The following is a 25,501-nucleotide window of genomic DNA, read 5'->3' on the forward strand; positions in this document are numbered from 1 at the left end:
TTTTCCCAAACAGTCCCCATATTCTTATGCATTATAGCTATATTTTCCATAAATTTTAAGACATATTTATCAGAGCTATTTTTAAGTCTTTGTTAATTTCAACATCTGAGTCATCTATGGAACTGTTTGTATGGACTGATATTTCTTTTAATTATGGATAACATTTTCCTATTTCTTATGTCTAGTTTTTATTATATACCAGATATGGTGGAGAAATCACTGTAAAGATCCTGAATTCTATGACCCACCTTTAAAGAATATCGGATTTTGTTGTAGCAAGCATGTAAATTGCTCACCAGTCACTTGTAGAAGTTCAGTTTTAGGTTTTATTAATATAGGCCCATTTTCATTTTTCTCTGAGTTCCAAGGCAAATTCTTTAGACCTGGGGTTTGAACTTCATTTTGAAAGAGTGGCCTTTCTTGGTTTTCAGTGAAATGTTCTAAGTGTTTATCAAATTCCTCATAATTTTCTGGTTTTTAATTCACCTTATCTTCTCTGCAGTAGACAACTGCAAAATCCCTACTCTTTGCAGTGTGCAGCTGCTGTTTTTATTCATGCATCCCTGAGTCATGTCTTGTACATGCTCCATTCCCAGTCAACCAAGTACCTGAAGGTGGTTTATGTTGAGATTTGAGGCTTATCTCTACCATAGTTTCTCCTTTTTCTTAGAATTTTCCTCCTCAGTTTCTCACGACTTTAGTAGCTCCTAATTCCATCTCTGACTTCTTAGGCTAATAAAGTGTCTACTTCTTGATTGAGCTGTGTCTGTTCATGCCTCACAGTCTGCAGGATGCTCTCAGGGAAAAGTTGAATAAATAAGGGTTATATCTGGTATAGTTCCCTTATTTTAGAATTAAATCCCTTTGAGTTTCTGCCTGCATTTATTCGCTCTCCATTGTCTTTAAATGGCTGTTTTATTTGTATATTGTCTGGATAATTCATATTCTTAGGTGAGTTGGTCTGATATAAGCCGCTTGGCCATATCAGAAGCTGGTAGAATGAGCAGGATGAGACTAGGATCTATTACCTTCATTTTCCTGGGTGGGTGGTCAGTTCTAGTCCCATAATTTTTTAAAAAGTTTATTTATTTATTTGGGAGAAAGAGAGCACAAGCAGGAGGTGCAGAGGGAGGAGAGAGAATTTCAAGCCCACTCCACACTGAATGTGGAGTCTGAAGTGGGACTCGATCTCATGACCCTGACACCATAACTTGGGGCAAAACCAAGAGTCAGACGTTAAACCAAATGAGCCATCCAGGTGCCCCATAATTTAAATGTTTTCTTGTATCTTGCAATCTGTGTAATATATTAGAGGGGAAAAACTTACTGTTTGCTTTATAGAGATAGGGGGCTAGGTCACCTGTAGGCAGGTTCTGGCTCCAATACCAGCGTTAGGATGCTGTGAGAGTTATTAAATCTACCCTCTAAAATTTTTTAGGGGCGCCTGGGTGGCTCAGTGGGTTAAAGCCTCTGCCTTCGGCTTGGGTCATGATCCCGGGGTCCTTGGATCGAGCCCCACATTGGGCTCTCTGCTCAGCGGGGAGCCTGCTTCCTCCTCTCCCTCTGCCTGCCTCTCTGCCTACTTGTGATTTCTCTCTCTGTCAAATAAATAAATAAAATCTTTAAATTTTTAAAAAAAAATGCCTGCCTTACTGGACTGTGAAGATGAAATGAGACAGTTCATACAAGCCCTACTGCCCTTCACTTTCATCAGTCTTCCATCAGATGAGCCTAAAGTGATTTGTTCCATAAAATACTGAAATCTCACCACAACTTTCCTTAAACAGAGTTGACTTTTTACCAAATTCTGCTCTGCTGTATTCTACCCAAGAGATTTATTTACTGAAGGGCCCCCAGGTCTTTGTTAAGTGGTTGCTGTTACTGAAAAGTAAGACCTATATGTTAGTTTCGATCTCTTAGAAATATACAATGCTTAAGTAGCGCTGTTTTATTTAGATGGAAAAAATGAGAATTTGTGATTTGCGAGCTAATTTGAGGTTTGGGCCAAACCAGGAGACTCTCACTTTGCTTTTCACCAAATGAAATTAGTTGTTGGCAACAAGATTCAAGGTAATTGACTCTGAAGCTGCTGTCGCTTTAAGTATTGTCTAACCAAACTTTTATAGTTCAGAGAACAGAAAACCCAATTTTCCCTCTTATGAATTTAATCCAATGTAAACATAAACTTTCAAGGTTTGTTCAGGGATGCTAATTACTTTCTTCTCCGGTTTTTCCATGATGAAGCTATTCTTGGATGTCCGCGAGCAGGATTAAACCTCAGGAGCATGTGAGGCCACTGGAAAATGCTTCATTGTCTTTCCTTCTTTCTGGGTCACTCAGTATTTGATTATCCAGACTAATGGTAGGAAGGGAAAGCATGAATAATTAAATTGTACAGACAAACTCTTGTACCTTATTTTGGCCGAAGACTGCACCCTTATTCTCCAGCTATTTTCCAGAAGAGCTAACAAATAAAATGGTTTGTTTCCTGTCTTTGCTCTATTTCCTCCGTCCTTTCAGAGACGTATTGACAAATGACAAATTGTCTCTCCCCTATACCCCGTTTCCTCTGCCGTAAAGGAGTGGTATCAACAAGGCAACAAGCGGAGGTGTAGGTAATAATTCCCCGAAAATGTAGACTTGCCTATTCTAGAACGTTCTGTTGTAAAAAGAAAGAACTCGAGGCTGAATTTGGCTCCTGGCTTTTCCTTTTCTTGATCATTTTCCAATGAACTTAAAAAACGATTTTCCTCTTTCTTCCCATTACAGGCTTTTCTGGCACCTCAGAAGTAACAATGGAAATAAACATTTAACAGATGGTCCCAGCAGTTTCCCTGACACACACACAAGGTACAAAAGGGAAGCATACATAATGGAGTCGATTCGATCTTACTTTAATTTATGTTTTTTTTCCCACAGAATAATTTCTAGTCACATTTGTTTGTTTGTTTGTTTCTGCCTTTTATCTCTGTTGTCCCTTACATACAGATTCTGGAATCTTCTTCAAGGTCAGACCCTGTACCTCCCTGATCCCCATCTCCACACCACAGGGAACAGTGCATCATACTGTTAGCATAAATGGCTTCACGACAGCTCCCCTGCCAAAATTCTTTGCTAACAATTAGGAAGGTTTCCCACATCTGCACCTGGTTCTCTCACGAAACCAGAAGCCACGAGGTGGAGGTAAGCTGAGGAATATCAGCAAGAGAGGAAGAAAAGAAAGAGTTGAGGGAATATACTGAAGTCCTTTCATTGATAAATGGGAGAATGAGAAAAACCTAGGATACACACGTTTGCCTTGAGGTTTTTGTTTGTTTGTTTGTTTTTAAGATTTTATTTATTTATTTGAGAGAGAGAGAGAGAGAGAGAGAGACAGCATGAGAGGGGAGAGGTCAGAGGGAGAAGCAGACTCCCTGCCAAGCAGGGAGCCCGATGTGGGACTCAATCCTGGGACTCCAGGATCATGACCTGAGCCGAAGGCAGTCGCTTAACCAACTGAGCCACCCAGGCGCCCTTGCCTCCAGGTTTTAGGGAAGCCCGAGAGGGCTATGAAAAGATCACCACTGGGAGTCTTTTTTTGCACATGGCCTGGAGGTGACACATGAGTTCAAGGCCAGAGTGTTCACAAACTTAAGCAGGCCACTTAGTCTTGTGAAAAAACCAAGGCCAATTTCTGTATCTGAGCCTTCCAAGGCATGGGGAGACAAGCAACAGGTCACCAGGAAGGGCTACATGAGGAGGAACAACCAAGCAGAAGGAAAACCAAGTCCCCAGTCAGGGATTCACAGTAACCAGGAGATGCTGATAAGAAGCAGAGTCCTACACAGGCAATGGCCCAGATCAGCAGCAAAACCCAGGGGCAAAGATGTGACATGCCTGTTCTGCTGTTCTCTGCCCTGCATATTTGACTCATCGAGGCGGGGAGCAGGCCAGGGTTGTAGAACACGCTGGGGACCTAAGAGAGGCAAGGGATTCTCACAAAGCCAAGCTCAGGTACTGGACTGCTTGTGGTCTCAATGCCAGCCCCCCCCACCCCCCGCCATGTCAAGGTTTTATCTTAAAGGCAGGTACGTATTGACTTGGAAATATTCAGTGTTGTATGAGAAAGGAAGGAAGTGGAAATGGTTGTTGGGGGGAGCCAGGTAGGGCAAGAGAAGGCATCCAGTGCTTTCTAAAAGGCTGACAAAGGAAGTCAAGAAGGCTGGCTTCCCAAGGTGATGGATGGATGTGTTAGCCGAACTTCCTATGGTGATCATTTTGCAGTGTTTATGTACTAAATCACATCGTTATGTTGTACACTTAAAATGTATACAATGTTGGGGCACCTAGGTGGCTCAGTGGGTTAAGCCGCTGCCTTCAGCTCAGGTCATGATCTCAGGGTCCTGGGATCGAGTCCAGTGTTGGGCTCTCTGCTCAGCAGGGAGCCTGCTTCCCTCTCTCTCTCTCTCTCTCTCTCTCTGCCTGCCTCTCTGCCTACTTGTGATCTTTTTCTGTCAAATAAATAAATAAAATCTTAAAAAAAAAGTATACAATGTTAAGTGTCAATTATATCTCAGTAAATCTGGAGGAAAAAAAAAAAAAAAAGAAGGCCAGCTTTGGAGTCACAATACCTCTATGGAAATCCCACCTCTGCCATTTACTACCTGAGTAACCAGGGCAAGCTTTGAATGTCTATGCACCAACCCCCCACTATGGTGAGGACCCTAGAGTCTCCTTCCTCGTAAGATTGTAGGAAGGATTAACTACAAATTGCTTACAAGAGTACCTTGACAGGGAGGTCTCAATATATTTAGCTGTTGTTTTGTTCTTAGGCATGTTCTCAGCAGAGAGTTACTGATCATCCACAACGGATCGTCTAGGCACCTTGCCAGGTCCTCGTGATCTTAGGAAGTAATAAGTGAGCAGAATTTGGAAATCTAGGTACGGGTCTGTACATAAAACATTGCAGAAGGCAAAAAAAAAAGTTGATTTGGGTGACATGAGATGTCGAGAGCTCGTTTTTGGACCAGTTAAGCTGCAGAAATAGAAAAGAGCGTGGGTATCTGGGAGACAGCGGTCAGAGAATCTGTGTCATCATGGGAACCCTGTGACAGTAATGACAGCGGGGGGTGATCAGAACCTGCAGAACGCAGGGGAAAACCCAGGGTTACATGCTTGGGGTTTGCGGGAAATTTCTTGTGAGGCGAACTAGATAACCTCTACACTTATGGAAACACGTACATGGAAAATTTCTTGAAGTGAGGTAAAGGGGTCAAACAGAACAAAAGGAATTTCATCTCTGAAACCAACCCCTCTCTCTGAGAACCGGCTATTACAGTTCTCAGTGTGACAAATCTGGTTGGAGACCTATCATGACAAGTAAGAAATTGCTGAGCCAAGATCCAAAAGTGAAGGAGCCCCCACAGAACCACAACCGTGCGTGCCACAGTCCCCCTTCCTGGCTTTGCCGATTTTGGAAGATGGAGCTAGGAGGCTGGAAAGCTGAGCAAAGCTTTTGTTGGATTCGTGGGGTGCGGAAACAAAGATGGGGAAAAAACTAACCCATGGGGTCATGTTTAGGGCCACAAGGGTAAATACCCCCAATTTTCGCTGGGACTTTGTGTAGATTTAGCTCTTCATGGGCCTGAGTTCCTCCATAGAAATTTCAGAGTCTGTTGAGTTCCTTAAAAAAGTCCTGTCAGAATTTGAATTCCATTAAATAGATTACTTGGGGGGAGAATTAATATCTTTATAATAATAAGTTGTCCTTCCTGGGGCGCCTGGGTGACTCAGATGGTTAAGCATCTGCCTTCAGCTCAGGTCATGATCTCCAGGTCCTGGGGTCGAGCCCCATGTCAGGCTTCCGGTTCAGTGGGGACCCTGCTTCTCCCTCTCCCTCTCCCTCTGCCCCTCCCCCCGCTCATGCCTTCTCTTTCTCTCATTCTGTTTAAATGAATAAATAATAATAATAATAATAATAATAATAATAGCTTGCCCTTCCTGAAAACATGGAATGTGTTTCTGTTTATTCGGATCATCTTTTATGTCTTGGAGTTTAACAAATTTCTCCTTAGAGATCTTATATGTTATTAGATAAATTAATCTCTAGATATTTATAGTTTTTGTTGTCATTGTGAACGGTAACTTGGATATAACTAGTTACATTAGTAGATAGGACTGACATAAAGAAATAGTATGGTTTATTGTCATTTGATTTTGCACCCAGCAACCTTGTTAAGCTTTCTTTGTTGATTTTTTCAGGTAGGAGACCATATCAGTTGTAAATGATGACATTTTTATCTTTTGTCTCTCTTTTTCTTTTCTTATAATATTGGCAGGGACCTCTGGTACTAAGTTAAGTAGGATCAATGAGAGCAAGTGCTTTTATGATCTTCAAGGAAAGCATCTATACTTTCTCCATTAAATATAAAATGTGCCCTAAAATTTCTAGTAAATAATCTTTACCCACTTGCATAGAATGCCTCATTCCATGGTGATGCTAGGTGAAGAGATATATTACCATTATTACCTTCCTCTTTCATTTCTCATCTTTACTAAAGTCTATTGAATTACTCATAATTTTCTTAATTACTTAACATTTTTCCTTGAGTAATATTTACATCGGTATAATCAATATCCTTGAGTAATACAGAAACTGTCAAAGTCATCATTATGGGTTATTCCAATCACCAATTCTTTCTTTCTTTATATGTAGGCTGAGTTTTAGTAGAAGTCTCAAAGTCGGATCCCAAGTAGCAAACACCTGAGCAGTGTTTATACAGTCCTGGGTGATAATTAGTGAGGAGCACAGTATCCTGACGTGGCGCTAGACTTGGCGTCGGTGCGGTCCCGTGAAAGGGCTGGTTGACCCGACTGGCCTCTATCACTAAATCGGTAAACTCCATTTTTTCTCAGACTCATTTTTCCCCCCCTTAAGAATCATCTTTCCCTTTTTGAAGAAATTATACCTACACTTAATCAGTATCCTCTACATCATACTGTCACCCACATCTGTAACTGTAGAAGAATCAACATGAAATGTACAGTTCGGATTTTAAAAATCATGTGAGATTAAAACATTAGATTCATCACTTTGTAAGATAGAGGCGATAATCATCTGGTTTTGAAATTAGTTCTGTTGGCGGTCCTAGGAGTTTCTGGCTGCGCTGTCATGCAAACTGCAGGGCGGGGAGGGGCTCTCCGTAAAGGGAGGGGCCTCCTTTGTGTCCAAGGTGCTCAGGACCAAGGAGCTGTACGGGTTTAGAGCTTTCCTACCTTTATTTCTTTTTTCATAAGGTGAGACAACACAGACATTTACTGCAGAATAAAGCTCTTAAGTGAAGTTGAGTCAAATGATCAAACTATATAAATGTATCTTAAGTTTCAAAAAGGTTGAAGGGCATTTTATGATAAAATGAGGCTCCTTTATTAAAATCAAGGTAAATGGCAAATCATGGCACAATTAAATCGTTTCTAATTCAACTCAAATTTCATACTTACTTTTTACTGATGTTTTAGTTTCCTGTATGTGCCTTTTAGGTACAGACTTTGGAAACTGGACATTTTTTCCTTAAAGATTTTATTTATTTATTTGTCAGAGAGAGCACAAGCAAGGGGAGTGGCAGGCAGAGGGAGAAGCAGGCTCCCCACTGAGCAAGGAGCCAGATGTGGAACTCCATCGTAGGACTCTGGGATCATGACCTGAGTCGAAGGCAGCTGCTTAACTGACTGCGCCCATGAAAACTAGACATTTTACTTATAAACTGAATTTACAAGCTTGTTTTTAAGCTTCTACAGTACAGCATTCTACAAAGGCTACATAAACAAAAGTATAAAACTGAGTGTACTTGCAAATCTTGCCTGGAGTATGGGATGATTGAAAATTCTCATAGTTCTTCCCTCCCCTGAAATACATCTCCTCTTGTTTCTGGTTTATTAACAGAGCACAAGCATTTCAACAATTTGAGATAAAGTTTGAAATGCAAATAAACCAGAGTAGAAGAGTTACATATGTTCATATTCCCATGAAGCTCTTTTGGGAAACTTTTTTGGAAATTCAGGAGAAATCACCAAACTGGGAAACAGGGCAGAAGCAGAGGTCTTCCCGAGCTGAACACAAATCCCGCAAAGCCTTCCGCGGCAACGGATCTTGTGATGCTCTAAAAGATTCTGTAGTTCTCTGTAGTGACACCTAGTGGCTGGTGGCCATATCTGCATCATATGCCTTTAGAAAACAATGCTACTTTTGTTTTAAATGGAAAAAGTTTACCCTCCACTGCCGAATCACAGTTTAATCACCCGGCAACAGAGTAGAAAGCCAGTTGTCTTTTGACACTGATTTGAAAGCTACATTCCTTAGAATACTTGGCTGGGATGTGCAAAAGGGGAGGGACAGAAATAACCAAATCCTTGGCAAGGTCCATTACTATATAATATACATTTTTCTTAAAAGATTTTATTTATTTGACCGAGTGAGAGAGAAGGAGCAATGAGTGGGAGGCAGGCAGAGAGAGAAAGAGAAGCAGACTCGCAGGGGAACAGGAAGCCTAATTCGGGTTCCATCCCTGGGGCAGGGGATCAAAGCTGAGCCAAAGGCAGATGCTTAACGGACGGAGCCACCCAGGCACCCCTATTTAATATACATTGTAGAGTCTAATGAAACAAGTGAGAAACTGTCCCCTTATCTGAACAATCTGATAAGAGAAAGGAAACAATTCCACCAGAGTCAAACTTCCTCATCTGGAGAGTCAAGAGGCAAGTGCGCTAGAGACGAGTTTTTAGATTTTTAGATTCTTGTAGGGAACCTCCTTTCAGCCTCTCAAATCCGTCCTTCTTCGAATCTTCTTGCTCAAGAGTTAAATATAATCTGTGATGGGAAAATGATGTGCGGTGCTCACTGAACGTTTCTAAATCCTCAGGAATACTTAACTCGTGAACACATTTCTACTGACCACAGGTTTAACAAAGTACTGGGGAAAACAAAATGTGAGGACTCCCAATTTCCAACAAGGCACCAAGTTTCTGTCATCTTCCACCCTACACTGGTAGATGCAGCAGCTAGCTCCCTTAAACTAGGTAACTTAAGTTTCCTAGGACAACCAGAGTAACATTCACAGGATCATCTTTGCCTTTTTTTTTTTTTTTTTTTTTACACTGCACCATAATTCACTTAACCAATTTTCTCTTGTTGGACACTCGGTTTAAAATATTTTGACTGCTGCGGATAGCTTGGCAACGAGCATCCTCACACACACACACTTTTGTATCCAGTACTGAGATTTTAAGTGTAATGAATGATTTAAGATATGCAAAAGAGCACAAATCATTGTTTCAAAGTACTCGTACCCACTGCTCAGCTTGAGAAATCCTTAGCAATAGAACTGGAGCCCCTTGGCATTCTTCTTGACCATGTCCCCTTTCCTCTCCCAGGGGTGAGCTCCTGATGTGGCGTATGTGTCATTCTTCTGCATTTCTTTATGCCTTCCTTACCAGGCGGGCGTGTAGCTCTGCAGCACATGGATATTAACTGCTTAGTATTTAACGTCTCATATAGTTCACTACTATGTACAGGTTTTCTGTACACCTTCCAGGAGGTAAGGGGCCTCACCCATTTTGTTCACTGCCTCATCCCCGAGGCCCAGACCAGTGCTTGGCACACGTTGCTTGGCAAAATAAATGTCAATGAACGCTTGCTGAATGAAGCTACATTTCAGTGTAAATAGAAGGGAATGCTAGCTAGTGTTGACATAAGGAAAGAGAGAACAAATTTGGATGAATTGGGTCTGTTTCACCACTTCGCCTAGGGCAGCCTTGTATAAGTTTCGAAGGGCTGGGAGTGATAAAAAGCCTCTTACCAGTACCTGGTCGTCCCAGGTGAGTGGGCGTCTAATGTAGGCAACCCTTTTATCTGAGGGGCCTCTCTTTTTCCTCAAGGCAGGGTGCCCGGGAAGCCTGGGAGATCAACCTGTCTGTACAAGGAGAAGCTAAGGCACTAGGATGCCGTTGAGTTTAATCCGAAGGGATACCAAGGGGGAGAACCTGGGATGATTCAGAGTCTAAAAATGCATTGTGCAAACAGACCCGGTGCCAGGCTCCCGGGTAATCTGGCTGTGCTGGGGAAGGCTCTGGATGAGGAATGCCGGGCTCCAACCTCAACACATGCTTCAACAAGGAGCCAAAGTACACCTCAACCAGAAATCGGTCAAGGCTGCTCTGATTTCTGAAATAGATCGTCAGCTGGAACTCACCGCTCATCCTAAACAAGTCAGGTCTAGTGAGGGAAACTGACACTTCAAAGTACTGAATGAAGAGGGGGCGCCTGGGTGGCTCGGTCAGTTAAGTGTCTGCCTTCGGTTCAGGTCATGATCCCAGGGTCTTGGGATCGAGGTCCGTGTCACCAGGTTCCTTGCTCAGGAGGAGCCTGCTTCCCCACCCCCGCTTGTGCATGCACACTCTCTCTCTTTCTCTTTGACAAATAAATAATCAAATCTTTTTAAAAATCAAAACAAAAACAGAGTACTGAATGAAGAAAAATTACCCCCCAATGTTTTCCCCACATGTGCATACTCGCCACACCAAAAATGTGGCCTTTGCCCAAAAGCAATTTTTCCAGTTTTTGTGGTCTTACATCATAAAGCTTGAATGGCGGTTGGCCTGGAACTGAATTCTGTTGGCAGAGCCAACCGCATCCCAGCAGTGCCTAGGGCATAATGTAATGATGATGTCAAACCCTCCTGTTTCCTTCGATGAGACAAGAAAGTCTCTCAGGACCCCTGGAGGGCTCGCTGTGTGGAGGTCACATCTTGGCGCTCACGAGCATCGGTCTGACCTTGAGCCACCTCCAGCCGGCCACCTGCTCCATTTCCGGTTTCCAGGCTCTGCGGCAATCAGGTGCCATGGAAGCTGCCAGGTGCCCGGAAGGAGCTCTGAAACCAGGCCTTATTTGCAGCCCCAGCTGCCAGACAGATCCAGGTGAGGGCAATCAACCTTGTCCCGGAGCCAGCATCGAGAGCAGCTTCTGGGCTCCTCCTGCAGCACGGCCCCTGCCCCTCTTACCTGGCCTTTTGCAGGCCCGCTTGCTTCCTCCATACCTGGACTCTGCGATGAGAAGGAACAGGACCGCCGACAGCAAGGTAGGACCTTCCTAGCAGGAATCCGCTGTTCCTCCTCCTGTCCCTCCCTGCCCGGCCGAGGCTTGCTTCCTGATTTCCCGTTTCAGAGAGGGAGGGGGAGAAGAGAAAAAAAGCTTAACATGTGAGCTTTGGGACAATTTCCCTTGGGATCATAGGACCAGAGTGGCTGACTCTTGCCCATGTCCTGGCTGTAGCTAAGATGAGTATCACACAGAATGGTAAAATCAACACGCTGCTCCTCAGATTCTCCAACAAGCCCTTTCTTCTTCTCTCTTCCATCTGCAGGCCTCCCTTCAACCCACGGCCAGGTCCCAGGGACCTCGAACCACCATGATGTCTCCCCGCACACTCTTCTCTCGCTTCCTTCCTTCCTGGCTCTGCCCAGGAGACGGTCGGGATAAGACGTGGTTAAAGGAATTCACACCCCTGGATGATAACCGAGCCCTTCACTGCCATGTTCCCAGGATCGACAGTGGCGTTGGGCACACGGTAGCCACTCAACAAGTATCTGCTGACTACAAGACTGAAAAAGTGTGAAATCCCAAGGATCTATCCACCCCCCGGGGTATTTGCCCAGAGAAATAAGGTAACACTAACTGCCACCACTTACTCGAAGCTTACGAGCCACGTTTACACACTCAAAGGACAGGGTCTGTGCATTTCCAACAGCTCTGTGGTCTAGTTGACGCTTTATTGTACGGAAAAAATCTTACAAATGATACCATTGGGGAAACTCCTTCCTGGCTTGCACAAGCCTAATTCTGCTTCCCTAATCATTCCCTCAAGCGCATAGGCCTCTTTGCTTTTCACAGACCCACTGAGATTCTTAGGAAGGGACAGAAAAAGAAACTAAGCCTCTTTCCTCTCCTCTCTTCTCTTCTCCCTTCCTCTTTCTTTCTGACTGTTCTGGAATGTTTGAGGGAAATCTTGGGCTTGACACAGCCACTCCCTGTCTGGGAAGGGTCAGGTCAACCTCTTGCAATTTTTTCCCTCCTGTTTTTCCTCTTTGTGTGTCTCTCCTGAGTGTGTTGTCCTGTTTCCTGAGGCAGGAACCTGTCTTTGGGCAAGGTCGGAGTGTCGGTGGCACCTCTGGGGGCAGCTTTGTGGCAGCCGGTGACACAGCAGGCCGGATCTCAGCTGTTGCTAATGACTGAAACGTGCGTGCGAAGGGACATGTTAGGAACAGCCCTCACCTCCATCAGGCCGCTCTCAGGCCGGGGGAATAGAAGACAGGCAGTGACTCACATCGCGGCAGCAGAACCTGTAGTCACCGGGGCGACAGGAAAGTGACCTGAAAGAAAGAAGGAACCAAGAGAGGAAGCCCTCCCAGCTTCCTCCACCTCCCCCCCCCCCAACCCCAGCCAGCTCTCCCCACCTCCTGCCGGAAGCCAGCTCCTGTCTTCCCACCTCATCAAGTCCTCTAGACTCATGGGGGGGGGGGGTGCTTCTCCCTCCCTAACCTGCTTCTCCCTTCTCTGTGCTTCTGCCTCCAAGGCTCCTCCTTCACGTCTGTATTTGTTTGATCTCTCCCTGGGCTTCAAAGCCCAAGTCAAACGTTTTCTGTCCTTTGCAACTTTCCCCTGATACCCTTACAGGGATCATAGACCATGGCTATGCTGGGCCAAGAAGAATTTATAAACTATGTACTCGGTGCTCAGCTTGACGATAACTGAAGTGGGGGATTCGGGGGAGGTAGAAGGTGCAATCTGTGCTCCCAGGGACCAGAGAGCCCAGTCCGAAAGGCAGTGGGGCTGTCATGAGACCATATAAATCGAGATCGACCCATGTGCAGTTGCTTGGGAGAATCACTGCACATTTTTAAGTAAAGAAGTTCCTGGTTCTTGGGGCACCTGGATGCTCAGTGGGTTAAAGCCTCTGCCTTTGGCTCATGTCATGATCTCAGGGTCCTGGGATCGAGCCCCGCATCGGGCTCTCTGCTCAGCAGGGAGCCTGCTTCCTCCTCTTTCTCTGCTTCTCTGCCTACTTGTGATCTCTGTCAAATAAATAAATAAAATCTTAAAGAAGAAGAAGTTCCTGCTTCTAATTTTCCTGGATCTTTCTATATAAAATTACTCATGTTGGAAACAGCTTGCCTGGAAATCGGTGCTTTCGGGGCAGGGCACCTGCCCTTCAGTTTCACACAGAGCTGGTGATTCATGGGGCAGTAGCATCCCATGACGGACACCTGGTTTTGGCAGGTGTGGGAAGGATCTTGTGGGAAAGATGAAACAGAGGCAGGGGCTGGTTGCCGATGATTGGAGTAGTTGGAGTAGGAGGTCTGAGTGACTGCGTGAGACTGTAGCCAGGAGAATAAAACTGGAAGCGGTGGCCAGCCTCGCTGTTCCCAACCTTGCCTGAGGCAATAAAGAAGCTCTTGAAGGAGGAGAGGTTTGAAACTGTGCTAGGAGAAAGAGAGTGTCCGAAGGTATGGATCCCCAAATCAAGAATGGATTTTCTATCTCAGAGAGGCTGTCATTGTATTTGAAAGTCTAATGTGTTCAGATTGTGTTTTGACGCACCCCCCCCCCCCCAACATCCGGTAAGATTCAGTGTGTGGATTGTGAAATTGTGTGGGTGTGTGACAATGCGTTTTGTGGCATTGGTGATTATCTCGAGGCATCCAGAGAACCCCAGAGCACCTTGTTCCCTAGAATTATTTGATCTGGTCTTGAGTCGTCCTACCAGGTCTGACCTTCTAACAATGATGGCTTGCATTTCTCAATCATAATTTGTATCTACAAATATTGTCAGTGCTCTTATGGGAAAATAGTCATAATGTTTGTTGCAGAAAACAGAAGCTAACCCTATAAAGATATGTGTAAATACAAGACCCCCAAAATACCAATGAATTCACAACCCAAAAGTAATTATGAACATTTTATGGTCTGCTTTCAGCGTTGTCTTAATGGTTGTATATGTATGTTTTATTTTTTTATAAACACATTCTATTATTCTGTTATCTTCAAAGAATCATCTTTGCTCTTTTTTTTTTTATTAAAGAGTTTATTTATTTGAGAGAGAGAATGAGAGAGAGAGAGAGCATGAGAAGAAGGAGGGTCAGAGGGAGAAACAGACTCCCCGCCCAGCAGGGAGCCTGATGCGGGACTCGATCCCAGGACTCCAGGATCATGACCTGAGCCGAAGGCAGTTGCTTAACCAAGCGAGCCACTGGGGCACCTCAAAGAATCATCTTTGAAATGCTGACTCCCTCTTTGCCTGGGGCTGGGCGGGGATGAGGAAACAACCACACAGGAAAACTGCAGTTCTATTCTAGAAGTAGACCTCCTGACTTCAAATCCCCAACTTCTCAGCTCTGAATCTTAGTCCTGGAGGCATTTGGACCCCAGGCCTGCTTCCTGCTCTTCCAGTTCCTAATTTGGGGACTTAAGGGAGTGAGCAGGCTGGAGGGGCAGGAGCTACGGAACTCAAGGTGTTCGAGTTGATTCCGTGTTGAGACCTGAAGTCTCTCCAGATAAACTTGGATCCACCTGTGAGGAGATGAACTCTCTTTGATTCCTGGAGATTCTCCAGCACTTTCCTTCACTGGAGTCCCAAATGGAAGCACACGGACTCAAGAGTTGAAAGGCCCGTGTGTGTGGCATCGTGTCCAGTCTCCCGTCCGGGATAGGAACCCCTCCCCAGCATTCCCGCCTGGTAGCCTCCGACCTCAGTCAATCATCACTAGAATAAAGAAATCAGGGCTGTTGATGACATTGCTGGATGCCCCAAAGGTCAGACAATTCTATATTGATTTTCAGCCAAAATCTGAATTGAAATGAGGTGAAATGATAGAAAAATTACTTACTTTCTTGAGATGGTCTTGCCCTCAGAGATCATTTATTTTAGGCTGCACAGAAAGACTCCAGTTTCTTAGGAAAGGCGAAGGGCCAGGAACCTCCTGAAATTAGACACAAAACCATGTGAGTGTGAGCATATGTGCTCCGTAGTTTGGGAGGGGGGCCTGGGGCCAGAGCTGCTGTGAGATTCCGTAAGCCCAGGAGTCCCACAGGGCTCTGCGCCATCCCTCGAGCCCCGTGTTGAGTTGAGGGAGTTACACTCCAAAGGAGTGTAGACCGGATCTTGGATCTCCTTCAGATCTTGCTCAGCGAGAGGCACACTGACATTCCCATGTGTCCGCTTGCCTCGGAAGTGTTGGGGTTTTGTCTTTAGCCCGGAAAAAGTCTCCCTTTCCTGAGCAGGGCCCAGCAATGTGCAGTGTGTCCAAAGGCCAGCCACGTGGAAACAAGATGCCATCTGGGGCCTTTTTGTCGGTCCTGCTCTCGTTTCTCAGATGTGGCCGCCTGTCTGGGCCTGGACTTCTCTTGGTCAGGGCCCGCCCAGCTACTGAAGAGGCATGAGGGATAATGGTTATGTTTATGGAGCTGGAGTGTGTCACAAGGTTCTGCAGACAAAGGACCCCACATTCCTAACTCATCATCTGCACACCCATTCAGGAAAAGGAAAGGAGATCCTTATTGCTACACACACACACACACACACACACACACACACACACACAAAGGGACACTCTTCTCTTGTTTTTCGTGGTAAGCCCTATCTAGGGGTTACATGGTCTAATTTGCTTGAAAACATTTTGATATAATCTCTGTGCACTGTGAAGAGGCTCCGATTTTCCAAACGTGGTTAGTTAGCATTTGAAAACCCCTAATGAGGGACCCCCCCCGCTTTGGAGAGGTTAGGTTCCTTAGCGTTTCAAATATGATGACTGAAATCTCCACCACAGACATGATTTATGTCCAAGAGCATCAGGGATGTTGGAAGTGCCATTTCCCCTGGAGGAATGGGTGGTGTTCAAGTCACGCAAATTGGTAACACCAGGTCTCAAATGAAATAAAAAAGAAACTAAAGTCTTCACAGATAAATACGTTCCAGTTTTTCTTGTCCTCTGTAGGCTGTCTCAAGAGTTTATCATAGCTGTGGAGTTAAATCCAAAATATTTAATTTATCAATTCTGCTTCGCTGGCCTGGAGCCTCCTTATGGCAGTCAGCAACCCTTGCTTCCGCACAGGCTGGTTTGGTTTTAGCTGCACCGTCCCACCGTCTTGGCTCAAGCGGGTTAGACTGTGACCCTTTTTAAGACCTGCTCGTATGCCATTGCCTTGGCCAGAAACGCTCCTAGACAGAGCTCTGCTACTCCCTGAAGACACTAACCATTTTTAAACCTTCGTTTTCTCATCTATGAAATGAGAAAAAAAAAAAAAAATCACTCCCTACTATATTACTAAGAATTTAATGAGATTATGTCTGTAAGGGGTTTAGCTGGGGGCCTAGCACAGGGCAAATGCTATTGTTTTCAGTATTAGCACCTAGGTAACTCCTGCTTGATCACCAAAACTCATCTCAAGTGTCTTCTTTTCGAGAGGGTTTCTCTGGCCCCTTTTCACACCCAAATATGTCCCTGCTCCAGGCTCTCACAAAGTCTAGCCAAAGTGTACCACACTTTATGGTTAGTTTTCCTTTTGTGTATTATCTCCACCTAAAAACCATTCCCTCCTTCAGGGAGAGAGTTATGCCTTTTTTTTTTTTTTTTAAAATAACAAAGTCCCCAGTGCCTAGTATATAATAGATACTCAATAACTACTTAATAAGTTAATGAACAAATGCATGAACTACTTAGGGATGCATGGCTCCCAAAAGAGACCCTCGGGAAGAGGCCTTGAGAATTACCCTCCGATGGGGGAACAGTAGTCACCTGGAAAAGGAGTAAAGGAAGTTGATTTGAAAATTTCAGATAGAGATCAGCAGAATATATGGAAATGCTTCTGTGACTGTTCAAAACTGAAATGAGCTCCCTCAGTGGTATTTCCTTGCCCAGGGTTATTTCAGCAGGGGCCAGAAACAGTAGATGGATGTACCCATGGCATGGGACAGTGGTCTGTAAGACGCTGTCTCACATTTTTTGACATTCTCGACCACTCCATATGAGAAACAGTTTTGTGGAACATTCTGAAATAAATACTTGAGCTTTATTATCTATTGATTCTCTATCTTAATGTCCTTAACTCTTCTAAGTATACTTTTTAGTTTTCAAATGATCTGTGTGTCTTTTGATCAATTTTATTACTTGCATATGTTCTTATCCCATATGTGGCTAATAACAGAGATGATTTTATTGAAATACATTCTGTGAGATTGTTGCTTTGGCTGTTGCAAAATGGACCTAGAATTGTAAACTATTTGTATCAGATTTTTGGGTTTTAGGTCCACTTACCAAAAGCACAACAGTGGCTGAGGAGGCCATTTTGGCTTTAAAACCAGAATGATTTTAAACCAACAATAGTTTTAAAAATAAAAAATCAGGTAAATCTTGAGTTGACCCAAACCTCTAATTTCACAGTATGAGTGGATGCTGAAAAATTTTGAAAACCTCCAGAGAAAAGTCAAACCCAGAATAAGCCCAATGTATGGCGGCCAGTTAACCCTTGGGTGGGGAATATTTCAAGTTTTAACTTGTGCGCAAACTTTATGTAACCAGGAAGTTCCCATGTTAGTTCTGGGGTAAGTCCCTTTAATCACAGAGGAACACAATAGGGGGCTTTCCATTAGGCAGACATTATGTGAATACATTTTTAAAAATTGATCTAATCTACTCATCAAGAATGATCTTGTTATTTTTGTTAGTCAGTAGCCCTGGATCACACATTTAGCAATTTTTTTCTGAAGCTTCTTTGGAAAAGCAGATAGACCAGGAAGGAACCTTAGGAAAGAACCAGGTCACTGCAAGAGTTTGCATTTTTTCTTTTTTTCTTTTTTCAATTTTTTTTTTTTTATTGCAAGCATTTTTTTCTTTTTTTTTATTACTTTTTGGATCTTTCTCCACATCAATGGGGCAAGCAGGTAGGAGAGTTTGGAAGCTATGCCTTAAGATTAAAGCATCTCTTTTCAACACCATGCAGAAAGAAGACCAAGATAAGCAGCTAAAGTGTGATGCTTTCAGATTAGATTGGAGAATTATCCAGTTTGGCGCCCTGTCTTGGTCAAATAAACATAATATTAGTTACATCTTGACTCCACCGGTGGCCACAGACATAGGGTTTACTGATACTCATCAGCACATCTTCCTTGGCTTTAACAAAACATAGGCTTGCTATTGTTTTTCAGGATGAATGTGACAACTGGTCCCACCCTGCGCGGATCACACTGGGAAAATGAAAATTCCTGGCAAAAGCCTATGAATAAATAAGAGGCCTCCTAGTCACTGACAAAAATAAGCCCTTGTGGCATTTCTGCTGGCAATCTCATTATTTGGAAATATGCACCATATGGTGTTGAGGACAGACTCACAATAAACTGCTAAATTTCTTAAAAGATTTCTTGTTGTATAAAGTTGATAAGGTAACATTCTCAATCTCATTATACTCCAATTCCTTTTTTTTTTTTCCTTTTCTAATACGCCATGTCAAGAATAGAGTGAGTAAATGACATCCAACATCTCAACAGCTGGATAGTGCAATGAATCTTATAAGATTATTAAGCTCACAGAATAGCATGGAATAGAGGAGGGAAATCCCAGTAGTCAAAGTGTGGTTGAAAGTCTCCCTTAAATTCCTACAGTTCTGTATAAGAAACAATATTATGCTTTTGAATTTGTAATGCCTTTTCTGGAGGTGAGGCTCAAGAAACTAGAATTTTCTGAGATTAAGCCACTCTGAGAATTCTAAAAATTTTCAGCTTGCGAGGAAGTCCTCTAGCTGAATTACTTGCCATTTCTCCTAAATACTGAAATCAAAATTGCCTTGAGCTTTGGGAAGATATTCTATATAAAACAACATTTTGGCAACAATACATCAGTGTATCTTTAAGCAGAGACATCTCAATAATGAGCTCTGTTTTGGGCACTATTCTATAGGGCATGAATTTAATATTCTGCCCATTCAGGACACGAGAATGGTGATCATACACACCATCTAGGCTCTCCCAACTTATTTACTGTTTCTCCAAAATATCTTAAAAAATACTAAGGAAGGAACCTGGTCCAGGGGCTGAGAAACACTTCACTCTGTGGTAGCTCTTCGTGTCCAACTACCAACATCCACTACGGTGGTAGGAGTACTCTCTTTATTTTAAAATTTTCCTTAAATATGTGTATCTGTATTGATGCTGTATCACCAAACAGAAAGGCAAACCTCAGCAATTTCTTCCCATCGAATAATGATCCCCCTAAAACCGTAAACACATGTCACACTAAGGAAAGTTCAAGCCAAAATGTCTCTCTGTCATTGTAGAAAGCCACAGCGGTCTCCTATGTTACCTGTGTGGTTATATGCTTTAAGACGGGTTGGGAAGGAGGAAGCTGGAATGGGCGGTCTTTGACCTCCATTAATTCGGGGACCTGGGCATGCCTAGGCAAGCTGCTGTTCCATATGAGACACAGCACATATGAAGCTATCTGCAGAATGGCAATATTCAGTGCATTCTATGATATTTCTTGGCCCCAAACAGCTAAATTCTCTTTTAGTCCTGTTGAGTAAAAAAACAAAAGGAATATGGAGAAACACTATGACAGGGTCAAGGCCACAAAATGGTAGAAGAAGGTGAGGTTTAAATGTGTGTGTGTGTGTGTGTGTGTGTGTGTAATCAGCTTTTTAAACAATCCTTTCTTACAGTGGTATTCACACTGGTTAAGAGCAAAGTAATTTTTTATCATTTTCATAAAAAAATTGAAGATATTTACTTTTAATTTTCTTTTTTAAAAGATTTCATTTATTTGTCAGAGAGAGGAGAGCACAAGCAGGCAGAGTGGCAGGCAGAGGCAGAGAGAGAAGCAGACTTCCTGCTGAGCAAGGAGCCTGTTGTGGGGCTTGATCACAGGATTCTGGGATCATGACCTGAGCTGAAGGCAGCTGCTTAACTGACTGAGCCACCCAGGTGTCCTGAGATACCTACTTTTAAAAAAAGATCAAGTTCTAGCGGCACCTGGGTAGCTGCATTGGTTAGATGTCTGCCTTTGGCTCAGCTCATGATTTCCGAGTCCAGGAATGGAGCCCCACATCAGGCTCTCGCTGGGCTGCAAATCTGCTTCTCCTTCTCCCTCTGTGATCTTTTGCGCATGCTCTCTCTCAAGTAAATAAACAAAATCTTAAAAAAAAAAAAAAAAAAGATCAAATTCTGAAGATGGTAACAAGGGCCCCAGAAGGACCAGATGGATGTTTTCCACAGGAAAGGTCTGTCCCGTGGCAGGGGACCTCGACTATCCTTCAGGGATCTAGGGATCTTAAGGGAAAACTGAGAACCAATGAGTAAGCATCATCATAATGGAGAACAGTTTAGCTCAAAACAGGGAAAAACTTTCTACCAAGTCAAGCTGCCTGACTGAACTCGATCAAACTGAGGTTTCTTAGAAGACTTACTTTGTCTCCTACATGTCCTAAAGGACTCAGACGACTGATGGACTTCAGACTGGATGGGACATGGCCAGAAGTTTCTCCCCATGACTCAAGGGACACAAGATATATTTTTGGCCCCGGGGATGTCAATAACATTCACGACATTGACACATTCAAAAGGGAACACTGAAGGTGAGAAAGAAATATGTGTAAAACTCAAAATCTTTTATTCTTTCGTTTACCACGAGAAGGCAGGCACGCGGCAGATGACTCCATCATGGTAAGAAGAACTGAAGTTTGCTCTAACAATCACTGATCTTCTTGGGGCGTCTGTTATCTCATAGTTTTGTTCATTCCATCTTCAATAAAAGTTTTAGGAAAGGCGTACAATCATTAGCCTCATTTCTTAAGCACAGAGGTGTTCACTGTTACCCAAGTATGAACAATCAGTAAATGGCGTAGCTCGAACTCGGACCCAAGAGCTGTCCACTTCCATTCCCACAGTCTTAACCACTATATTCACAGGAGACTGGAGCCTTCCAGATATTTTGAATGGCTGTGGCCCAGGCAGCCCTGAATCAGGCTCCCTGCAGAGGCTCTTTGACTCAGAACTTGAAAAGACTGCACCAGCCCCGAATCACACCATCTCACAATTATTTAGGACTTTGGAAAACAGTAGCTATCACCCATGTATTAACAATAATGCCTGAGGAAGAGATGAAATTAAGAATGTATGATTATTTGAATTACGTCAGAGACAATTTGGGCGAGTAGACCAATATTTCACATAGGCAAAGTTGGACGATTCAGTTGCATTTAGTTCTTTTTTTTTTTTTTCTGAAAACAAAATAAGAGACACATTTGAGTGGAATGATCCAGGTTCAATATTAAGAATGAATTCCTGGAAGAGGAATCGTAAAGCTTAGGAATTATAAATTATAATTATATTATAATTAATTATTTTAAATCTTAGGAATAGATTGCCAAGGAAAGTTGTGACTTATAAATTATAAATTATAATTTATATAGTTTATAAATTATAAAGCTTAGTTAGGAACAGATTATCAAGGAAAGTTGTGACTTATAAATTATAAATTATAATTTATATAATTTATAAATTATAAAGCTTAGTTAGGAACAGATTATCAAGGAAAGTTGTGACTTAAAAAATTACTCACCTCTGGGGACTAAGTTGTATTTTTTACTACAGGAATGACTATATGAGGCTCAAAAATATTCAGTAGGGGGAAAAGTTAGCTAAATTGTTGTTTACTGGCATGCGGTTTTAAAATAATGAACGTTTTCCCCTCCCCCCGCCCTATTTTTTTTTTCTTTTTTCTTTTGAGCTATTTGAAGAGAAAATTCAGACCTAGCTCACTTTTTCCAAATGTCTGTGCTGTGACATCAATGGCACTTTGCAAAGCAATGTGTATTCACATTTTAGGTTTTTTCACTTCTGTTGGCTAATTTCTGAGTTGGAAGACAAAGCAGAGGTCATTTGAGTTGAATCTCCTGCCGTCTCTGGCTGCCTTTGGCTTAAGGATCCTGCTTCCCAGACTAGAAGGTACAGTTCTCTCCAGTCCGTGGGCTCCGCCTGTGTAAGGACCAATAATGAGCCTCGCTCTGCCAGCAGCACAGATAAATCCACTGAAACCTTCGGGAAGCCATTAAATATGTGATGTTTCCTTGTTGATTAAATGATTCTTTCATCCCACAGTGGATGAAATACTAAGTAGTCCTGCTTCCTGACATGAAATTTGGACATCACCCAGTCTCTTGGAAAAGCTGACCAATCTGCCCTCCAAGCAAATGGTGAGACTTTGTGAGAACCCCGAAAGCCAGATCCACAGGAGACCTCCTCCAGCTTGGGCAGTGGTCCCAGAGGCTTTTCCTGATGTTGAGACTTTGTTTCTTCTCCTATAAAACGGGGTCAATAAAACTAAGCATATGAAAGCACTGGGTAACCTACAAAGTACCAGAGACATGCTATGTTAGGTTTTGGTACGATTATTGGATTTCCCACTGGCGTGGCAGCATTTTTACAATTCTGATCAAACTGGAAAATTGTCTTCCAAATTCATAATTATTAAGTCCCAATTATAGAGACTTTACTATGCACACAGCTCGTGAAAATACAGGCCTTATTTAGTCCTCACCTCATAACCAAGGTAGTATTATTATCTCTAATAATATGTCTATGTGTATTTAATACTAATTCATAAATAAGAAGACTGAGGTGTAGAGGAAGTGGGTAACTTGCTCTGTGTTATGAAGCTTGGAAGAGCTGGTAGGCATCCGGTCCACATGTGTCTGATTCATTACCTGAGAATCCTACTGTGGCTTCAATGTGATCTTCTGCATTCCCCAAAAGGAAGGATTTTCATTCTGAGCTGGGAATGGATTTTAGTGAATGTCCATCATAGCTTTGGATCACGTGCCGCCACTGCCCTGCGGGGCCAAGTTCTTGATCTGTGCACCGGGTCATGGCCTGATGCTGTTCTTGCCACACCTGTTTAAGGTAGTCGATGCCATGGATACCCCACCAGTATCCACTTTCTCAGCCAGCACACCCATCCTGTAGCTGCCAACAGCTCACAGCTGCTCCCATTCTGGAAAATTCCCCACTCCCCCTGCCCCACACCACTTTGGATAGCGTCCCTACCCGAATTCTGTGCCTTTAAAGCCTTCGTTTCTCCCTGAGCTATTTATGTTAATTTTTTCCCTTTGTTAGGAAATAATCCTGGTTTCTTCCTTTGGAGGGAGGAGGGGGTCCGGATCATTTTAGATTTAGGTATGGTGTCCTGAACACTTATAATCTAAGAGTTTCTGGGAAGAAGTTGTTCTTAATTACTAACTATTGACTAAACACTGACACCGGCAATGGCACAATATCATCTATTTGGTCCCTGATTCTTGTCATACACTTACAGAAATGGTGAGACCTGAGAGAAGGTACCATACGGTTCCTACTTGGTGTACTGTAGTCACTAAAACTCTGCTGACTTGGGGTTGCCAGGCATTTGAAGGGTAATTGTCTTTTTCCCTCGCACAGAGCCTGAAATGTCATCTTTTTTCTTCCCCCAGGGAAAGCACCTTCTCCTGGCTTTCTCTTTGCCTGGGCTGCCTGCTGCTTCCTCAGTCAGGCTCCAGAGATAGTGATCAGCACACTGAGACACCAGGACTACGCTGTTCTGTGTCCCCCTGAAGCAACGACCCAGCACTTCTCTGAGCCAGAAAAATAAAAAGAAGAAAAAGGCACTTTCCAAAGGGACTGATCTTAACAATTTGAAAGGAAAGTTTCCGAAAATCGCAGAAAATTGGCGATGGAGGGAAAGTATCTGTTTGGGGGAAACGGACCAAAGAATGAGACCTTTAGTTTCTACCCATTAATCATTTACAATTTTTAGTCTAGGCAGATAAACAAGTCCCACCACAAAGAGATAAGAAAGCTGGAGAGCCTCATAGGAACGTTTACAAGTTCAAAGTCAAAAGATTAGTCGATGCAGCCAATGTGATCAATTTCAAGGTTTGGGTTTCCCCCAGAGTGAGGGCCGAGCCTTGAAGGCGATGTGAGGACAACAGAGTGATTTCAGGATTCCTCTTGGATGGCACTGAGCCCTTGCTAAGCCGCCGGGCCTTCCAACACCTACGATAGACCCCTTGGTCTTCTACTCGTTTCTCCTTGACTTTTTCCTCCTTACTAATAATCTTCGATTACTTAATCTCTTTAGTTTAAAAAATCCTTTATTCATTCCCCAAATTTTCATAATCTTCCTTCCCCTGTTCACCTTATTTCAGAGCCTACCAACCCTCTCCTCGTTCCATAGAGCATCCTTCCAGGTGAGATACAACACAGAGTTGGTTCAAGTCGCGGGTACGGTTTTTATTTCTACTCCCACAGTTCAAGACCACCGTCCTAGGAACTCGCCAGCATGTTTCCAAATACTGTTTCTTGCCACTTTCTTCCCAGACCGTTTTTCTTCCAGACTCTGTGTCTCTGGAACCCAGCAAAGGTCTTAGGAAACAATTAGCTCATGGAAGGACTTCCTGTGCCTGGAAAAGACACCTCAAAGCTTTCTTTCAAAATAAATGCCTGAAATGCCCTCTCATCCCCATAGTAATTTTTTTTTTAAAGATTTTATTTGTTTATTTAACAGAGAGACACAGCGAGAGAGGGAACACAAGCAGGGGGAGTCGGAGAGGGAGAAGCAGGCTTCCCTCAGAGTAGTGAGCCCCAAGTGGGGCTCGATCCCAGGACCCTGGGATCATGACCTGAGCGGAAGGCAGCCGCCCAATGACTGAGCCAGCCAGGTGCCCCTCCCCGTGGTAATTTGATGTTCCTTTTCCTCCAAGCCAAATATATTCACTCCTTGGTATACAATGCAAATGTCCATCAGGATAGAAAACACACCCATCCGTGGATACCTGCCAATGACCAAATGGATCCTATGAAGTGCAGAAAACCATTTAAAACACATTAAATGCTATTCGAGCTATTCATAATCAGTGTGAACTGAGCGAAGCAGAATAAAAATAAAACTTCAAATGGTAACTAATTTTTCTGTTTTCTCTGCCCGGGGAAGCCGTCAAAGAGAAGATCTTAGAGCCCATACGTTAATTTGTCTCTGACCGAAAGAGCCAGTTTTCAATAGGCAGTGTCTTCAATAATGCTGTCACTCTTTTTTTTTTTTTCTTTCTGATTTTTGATGGTGGAACACAGTGATGGACTAGACACAATGCTGTCCTCTGACCAGAAAGAAAAGTGAAATGAGTCCTTAGGACCCTATCACTACTGCTTGCTCAGTCTTTCTGGTCTTGTTCTAATGTCCCTTCGCCCCACCCCCATCCCATGCCCGCCCTGCGGTGTCTCCCAAGAACCAGCCCTTGTTATTGCCCGGTGGTTTAAATCTCCTTTTTTTTTTTGACAATTACAAAAAGTAAGTGCTCCGTTTAAAAAAAAAAAAAGAGAGAGAGAGAGAGAGAGAGGAAAATATAAGCCCATTTGTAACTTTTTCAGAGATACTGGCATTTTGGGGTCTTTCC

At 43.3% G+C, this 25,501-nt stretch overlaps 1 protein-coding gene across 1 annotated transcript; it reads left to right on the top strand.

Moving 5' to 3' along the window:
• Positions 1-10,724: 10,724 nt before the first annotated feature.
• Positions 10,725-23,706, top strand: LOC309870361 (uncharacterized protein; the record flags this gene model as incomplete). The annotated part of the gene is made up of 3 exons (XM_082742492.1): positions 10,725-11,111; positions 11,397-11,697; positions 23,543-23,706. 2 exons carry the CDS (start codon positions 10,725-10,727, stop codon positions 11,646-11,648), a joined length of 639 nt encoding a protein of 212 aa, XP_082598618.1. The 3' UTR covers positions 11,649-11,697; positions 23,543-23,706.
• Positions 23,707-25,501: the final 1,795 nt, after the last annotated feature.

This window comes from Mustela nivalis (assembly GCF_964662115.1).
Source record: "Mustela nivalis genome assembly, chromosome: 7".
Lineage (NCBI taxonomy): Eukaryota > Metazoa > Chordata > Mammalia > Carnivora > Mustelidae > Mustela > Mustela nivalis.